General features: G+C 33.4%; 1 protein-coding gene across 1 annotated transcript in view; it reads left to right on the forward strand.

The window, feature by feature from the left end:
* LOC108905465 (lutropin-choriogonadotropic hormone receptor-like) overlaps nucleotides 1–7553 on the forward strand; it is a 205151-nt gene that overhangs the window by 126922 nt on the left and 70676 nt on the right. The window contains exon 9 of the mRNA XM_023454593.1: nucleotides 4714–4831. Coding sequence (XP_023310361.1) covers nucleotides 4714–4831 — 118 coding nt within the window. The remainder of the gene's footprint in view (nucleotides 1–4713; nucleotides 4832–7553) is intronic.

Below are 7553 nucleotides of genomic sequence, written 5' to 3' on the forward strand. Positions count from 1 at the left end.
TTATTATTATTAAATGAGATGAATAGCGTACCTATGTCAGCCTGGAATAGGTTATCCTTCACGTTGCTCTGGCACCAGCGGGAAACTGTGTCATTAGACGCTACATTTGGCATCTTTGCGGTTCTGCTTATACAAACAACAGCCGTATGCATCATCAGTTTATTACCAGGGAGCACGAAAAGAAATAAAATCAACTCTTAACTGATGAGCTTCGGTCTCGCCAGAGTCATATCTCGCTGACGGAGACAATTTATTTCACCATACATTCTCGGTTTGCGTGAAATATGAACTTCTGTAAAACGATACGTCCGCGAAATTATTTTACCACTTGGCACACAGAAATATATCGGAGAAATTTGGGTGAATTTATTACGACTGGGATTGTACTGAGCTGCCATGGCATCTTGATGTCTATGTGCAGCCTGGTAGTTTACCATTTCATTCGCTTGGCTGGTATTTTATAATTACATAGATGATATGGTGGCACTGGTGCTTTATAATTACATATATGGTGGGGTCAGTTTTGACGTATGGATTTTTAAGTAATGAAGAATTAAGATGCTTACACTGTTACATATTTAGTTAGGTACCTACTTTTAATAAATGGGTGCTGTAAATGTTTAGTAATAACTTTAATAAAACACAAGCTGAAGAAAACAGAGCTCTAAAAAGTTTCAGCTTTAATTTTTTTAACGTATTATTATTTACAAAGCTATTAAAACAATAAGTATAAACGTCACTTACAAAAAATAACACATAACAGGGTCTTTTTTGTCTTCATCTTCAGAAACTGGGAATGTACGACGTTTCTACTGGTTATCCATTTTGAGCTTGGGATAGTAAAGCCCTGCCAATTGATATTTGTCAAATGTCACTATCATCCAGACTGGTGTTTGTTTAGTTAAAGGTTTGCCATTTCACAATATGGAACGTTTTACGACCGAACAAGCGTTAAAATTATTAAATTATGCTACGAAAATGGTAGATCTTCGGTGGCTGTATTTTGCGCATTACGCGGTGACTATGATTGATATAATCGTCCATCCCAGCAAACAACCAGAGAAAATTCCAAGAGACTGGATCGGTAACAGACATCGTAAGACCTGTGCATCATCGTTTGCCCGTTCAACCGAAAACATAGCAGCTGTGAGTGGAAGTGTTAACGATGACCCGAATCTTTCGACTCCAAGTCGAGCTCAGCATTTGGGCCTGTCATACGGCACATTGTGGCGCATTTTGCATTTGGACTTGCATCTTCATCCAATTAAAGTTCAACTCCCGTAAGAACTCAATCCGGCTGACCATAGATTGCGCCGTGAGTACACCAATTGGGTGCTAGAACAACAGACCATCGATCCTGATTTTTCGAGGAAAATCTTCTTCAGTGATGAGGTCCATTTCACGCTCGGCTGCTATCTTAATAAGCAAAATTTCCAAATCTCGGGTTGTGATCAGCCACAAGTGACCGCTAAAAGACCATTGGACCCGCAAAAAGTGACTGTTTGAGGTGCATTGTGGGCCGGCGGCCGGCGTCGTCGAGCTGTACTTCTTCGAGAACGACGAAGGAGCCACCGTTACCGTCAATTCTCAGCGGTATGCCGCCATGATCCTCGACTTTTTTTGGCCTGAAATTGAAGATTTTGATCTGGACGATATGTGGTTTCAACAAAATGGGGCCACATGCCACACAACGCAGCCAGTTATGGCTCTATTGCGCGAGAAATTCCCAGTACGCGTAATTTCGAAATTCTACGATTTAACGCCTTTGGATTTCTTTTTGTGAGGCTATGCGAAAGACCGTGGTTATGCGAATAATCCCACAACTTTGGAGTAATTGAAGGACGAGATACGTCAAGTTATGGCCGAATTATTGCCCGAATTGTGTGAAAAAGTCTTCTAAAATTACCTCAAAAAGATTGTCCTGCAAACGGTTCCGTGGTGGACATTTGAATGATATTGTTTTTCACGCATAATGGCATAGTCCAAACTTTATTATGAAATAAAAGTTCCATCGTTTAAATATTCAATGTGTTTTTTTAAACTTTACTTTCCCAACGAGAACCCGTTATTATAATCAGTTTATGCATAAATTTGAGGTTTTACAACGGCTTTTACAAATGTGTTTGTTGCATTTGTCACATATAACAGAATGTTTATTGGCATTATATTGAACATATTGCTCTCTTAGGAAGTCATTGTCAAACCGATTGCTGAACTTGAACATCGTCTGAAATATTTCCTATGCATTGAACAAGTCGTTATAGCGAATGTTACCCATGTGAGAAGGCTGGATTAAATGCTCTCGTGAGTTCTCTGCTCAAACTTATCATGAAATAGTGGCGAACTAATTATTTATCTGTATTAGCAGAATTGTATATAGTGGTCGCATTTATTGCAGGAATATTCATCATTACATACCAAATAGCACATATTGGCTCCTACATTTGTCATATTATATAATAATATCATCACTTTCATTTGTCCAGTTTCTACCAGAGTATTATGATACATCGACGAATTTAAGCAAACAGATCTGCTCTTTTGTTGGGAAGGAACTTTTAGGGATCTTCTCGTTTATTCTGCTTCGTGGTGCGTACATACGTTAGCTTCTGATACTGTAGTTAGTTAAGAAAAAAAATCAACAAGATAGCGAATAATATGTATTTACAAAAATGTATCTAAATTTGTGATAGCCGATTAAAAACATTTTATTAATTACAAATATATTTTCAATATATATTAGCAATTTATTCTTTTGATTATAAAATATTGTAATATACAGTTAAATCTTAAGGATTTTGATATCAAGAACTAGGTAACATATATATGCTTAATTTATTTATTTTATGATGCATTTTTTTCCAAATATAGATAAGTATAAAGCTAAGATACAAAAGATACAAACATTGATGCAAATTAATCAACCGTTTATAATATATTGGCTGTGGTGTGGAAATAAATTTAAATTTTATTTGAGGTTTGATCAAAGCATAATCCTCTCAACAAGGCGAATGTGTCAACCTTGTACTTCATACGGAAGGTGCTAAATTTGTATGCCTTCTACTTACAATTAGAAAATGTGCTCGAATTTCTACTACTTTCCAACTCAGCTTAGAACTGAAACTGAACACGATCAAAACGTGTTTTTTTACTTTGTTGTCAGTTGACATAAAATTAAAACTATGGACAATGTTTCAACATACAACTTTAAGCTTAAAGTTATAAGTTCTTCATTTTCTGTCAGGTACACAATCTATTTCAAACAAATACCAAATTTCATATAAGCTCTGGAACTTTTCAAAGGAAATTATCTAATATCATATTTTCGCCTCAAAGAAATCGATGTTGATTTATTTTGTTATGCAAACGAAACCCAATTTATTAATTCCCCTTTTCATTTATAGGGTTACCAGCACAAAATCACGTGTACATATTAATTTGAAACATGTTTATGATGTAGATATTTTTGATCAATTTAATAAATACAGGGTATTTCACCATTCCGTGTAGATGAGGTCCAAATAGATAATTAAACTTTAAAAAATATGTTTCTCAAATAACTTTCTAATTTTTCGCAATTGGCAACGAAAGTAATCTAATAGGAACGCAATAATTTTTTGATTAAATTACGTTTTATTGAAATCGGTGAAAGAGGCTGAGTTTTCTCTACAAAGCACAATTTGTATCGTTTGTGATGACTGATTAAACAATTAATTGCAAGAAAACCATTAGAAACACAATAAATTACTAATGGAAAATAACTTCAAGTCCTTATTTTGATGATAAAACAAGCCCACAAAAATCAATCAAATCAAAAGTCAGTAAATGACTGACTATTCATAAATTCTGACATATACAATTTCATTTAAAGTGGATAAAGGCGTTATTGTGTTATTTGGAAAAAAAAACTTTTTTGAGCGACTAAATGAAGCAGTTTGGATAGTGATAAGTTTGCGTAAACCATTATATATTTACCACAAAAAAGGTGCTGCATCAGGATGATTTGAAAATTATCCAAAAAAAATTAGGGGGATGTGCAACTGGTCTAAACAGATGTGAATGCCATAGAAAAAAAATTACGTCATTGGAAAACTGATTGAAGCAAGAACTTGTAATCAACTGAGCAATAGCGCGGCAATAAATATCCATATTCTATTAACAGGCATAGACATTCCAGTAGATTTAGGTAAACCTATGGAATAAACTGCATATTAATAAAGATTTTTGTGCTGGGAAAGGATTAATGTTTTGAAATAACTCAGATTTAGTAAATATACATTTCTTGGGCCACTATGTTTAGGTTTAAGTAATACATCACTCTTTTTGACTATATCACTGTAGCAATAATGGAATCAATTTTAGTTCATCGCTTTTTAGGTCCAAAAATTCTTAATTGATTTTTAATAACCGATAGTATACTTGCTTCAAGGTTTTTAACCATTACATCAGTCTTCACTATCTTAGATTGGTGTTTATGTTCACAAGGCACATTATAGAAAAGAAGACACGTCAAATATAGTGCAAAGATTGGCTTTAATAGATTTAAGAGTCAATAAGGAGACATAAATATGTCTACTTTTATGTTAAAATCGTCATGAGTTGCGAGTTTCGTATTATATAAGAATAAAGTAAATAAAAAACGGATTACCATACACACGCGCCGAGGTTGTTATACTTGTATAAGTTAAGAATTCATTCATCTTTTTTTTTCAGAGACCTGTCATACACCGCCATAACGTTTCTGCCTACTGAAGGTCTTCGAGAAATTGATATCCTCAAAGTTCAAAATACGAAGTCGCTAAAAGTCTTCCCTTCTGTATTCAATTTTCAGGTAAAGTACAAGTAAATTAATATACGAGAAGGTATTTTTTAAATTTTGTCATGGATTGGCATATATTAGCGAAGTTGGGTAAAATTTTTAGAGCAATTAATGGCTATTTTAAAAATAGGAGTATGTAATCAGATTTCTAAATATTCTTATAAAAAACTGCAAACAATTGAATTTTTTAATGTGAACACATTATTTATAAAATAGTTTTATATAGAATTTATTGTCATTGGGAAATGTACAACAGATTTTTTTTAATTCCAAAGTAAGTTATAATAATATGTTACAAATCTTTAAAGATAATGATAAAAACATAATTAGTCACGAAATATGATATCTGAACTATTTTTGCATTTTGAGATTGCTTTTTAAAATGGAATTAATCGAAGTATTATTGAATATTAAAATACACAAACATTCGCGTAGAAATAAGCAGAAATGTTTATAAGAGGTGTCCCAAAAGTAACGCACGATTTGAATTGTGCGCCATTCCGAAGAATTGGCGGCATTGTGAAGGGTCACATGTTGTAGTAAACAGGTTGCGGTTCGACAAAATGGCGGATAAGCGAGTGAATTTTGGTAGAAGGGACGCGGAACAATTTGGCTTTGAACACATTAGGTTGTAAACAATAAAAAAACTGGCCGTTCAGCCGAAAATGTTGCTACGGTGAGTGATGGTGTGGCGGAAATTACCCTAACCTCAGTGCGTCGTCGGTCACTGCAACTAAACATTTTAGAAAGCACAATGCAGCGGATTTTAACAAAAGATCTTCATCTGCATCCACTCAAGATTTAGCTAACCCAGAAATTGAAACCAAACGACCATTTAATGCGCCGGACATTCATTGATTGGATGTTGGAAAATACACATGTGAACGGTGATTTTGGGGCAGAAACAATCCTCGGGTCATTCAAGAACGACCAATGTATAGCCAAAGAGTGACAGTGTGGCGTGATTGATCTGTTCTTTTTGGAAAATGAGTTTTCATAACCTTCACTCGCTCATCCATCCAGATTTATATGAAAAAAAAAAAACAATTTACATTTGTCAGAATAAAGGCGCAGGATAATTTCAAAATACCAGTAAATTCTGTTAATTTACAACAATCCTGATTCTCTGAAAATAAAAATAGGGTAGGAAACGGTAATCACATATTTTCTTTAAAAATTGTACGGTGCATAATATGTACTTAACAAATTTAGTATGGAACGGTTACTAAATTACAAAAATAATAAATTTGCTACTTAACCCAAAACGACCGCTGTGTACAGAACCCGTTGCGAGTATATCAACAGACTGAATTATTGAATAGGATGATTGCGGGAGAGATATCGCATGAGGGCGCACGCTGCAGTATTTACTATTTTGCCTCAATCATCAATTGTGTTACAGTTATGTAATGAGATACGTGCACGTATATTTTAATGGCATACATGTACCCATTATTTTGTATTTAGTTCAATGGCTAATTTCTCTTTCATGTTAATAACTGTGTAATGACACTGTAATAACTGTTCGCTAAAGAATTTTGGACGTGATTTATATTATCGACAATTTTATTAAGTTTCTATCTATACTTTTCAACAACTTTGGGAAATGTTTGTCTACGTATTCAGTATAGAAAAAGTTTAAAACATTTTCAATATCAATATCGTTTAAGATAAACCAGTATTTCTATTGATAAAGGAAGTAAATTTGTAAATAGATAACACGAGAAAAATTCTTCTCATCAACATTCTATTTTTTCTACATTGCTGTACGTAGAAGAAGGTTTCCTATACAAATCCGTCTAAAAATATAAGTTGCCATAAAAAAATAAAAATTAATGAGTGAATCATCGCTTGAAAACAAATCACGCCCAAAAATAACTCCTCGTTTCCATTTAAAGAATTTATCCCATACTTTTGAAACGTCCTGTGTGTTTTCTAAATGGATATAGATTTAGGGCACAAGCTTTGTGTCTGCAAAAAGCATGCAAAAATGCTGTAGACAAGTGCCATTAGTGTACAATAATTTTTTTATGAAATCGTTCGGAAATGTGTACTAAAATAGTGTTATATTGCAGTTTGTATACAACTATTAAACATTGGCTGAACTTTACTTGGCTACATTGATGCTGTTAATTATTTCTTCTTCGACAATATTATTCTATTAGCAAATATCTCTTTGTATCTCCCCCCTTCTGAATATTTTATCTGCTATGTCTAGTTTATTTATAAAATATTCTTCTATGTATCCTTCGGTAAACGCGTGAAAGATTTGTCCTGCGTATTTATTTGCATTTGTCAAATTTTGAAAATTTGAGACATTTTATGATGTATTCCTATTATTTGCCTAAAACTTTTCCCATTTGAATATTTAAAGAAAAAACGGCAACTTTCAAAATTTTCTGGGCGGCATGCAACATATTTTCTGTACAGTGGCATATAAGTTTCATTTATCACAAATGATCTCGTTTTTTTTTCATTTTATTATCCGGTATTACAATCAAAAGCTTTAATCATATCTTTTGAATGAGTTAATTTTTTATAAAACGTCGAAACACGTTAACTGATTTTGATTTTTTCCTATTTTTCGGTTATATAATAATTAATTTTTCTTCAACCCCCTAACCCCCAGCTACCCCTACTTTTTTTTTCAAATGGAAACATAAGGCATGAGGGGGCTCGTTGAAAAGCTTATAGAAAACCGAATCCAGATACCAAATAAACAAGTTTTATTTTT

This window comes from Anoplophora glabripennis, unplaced genomic scaffold, assembly GCF_000390285.2.
Source record: "Anoplophora glabripennis isolate ALB-LARVAE unplaced genomic scaffold, Agla_2.0 scaffold267, whole genome shotgun sequence".
Classification (NCBI taxonomy): domain Eukaryota; kingdom Metazoa; phylum Arthropoda; class Insecta; order Coleoptera; family Cerambycidae; genus Anoplophora; species Anoplophora glabripennis.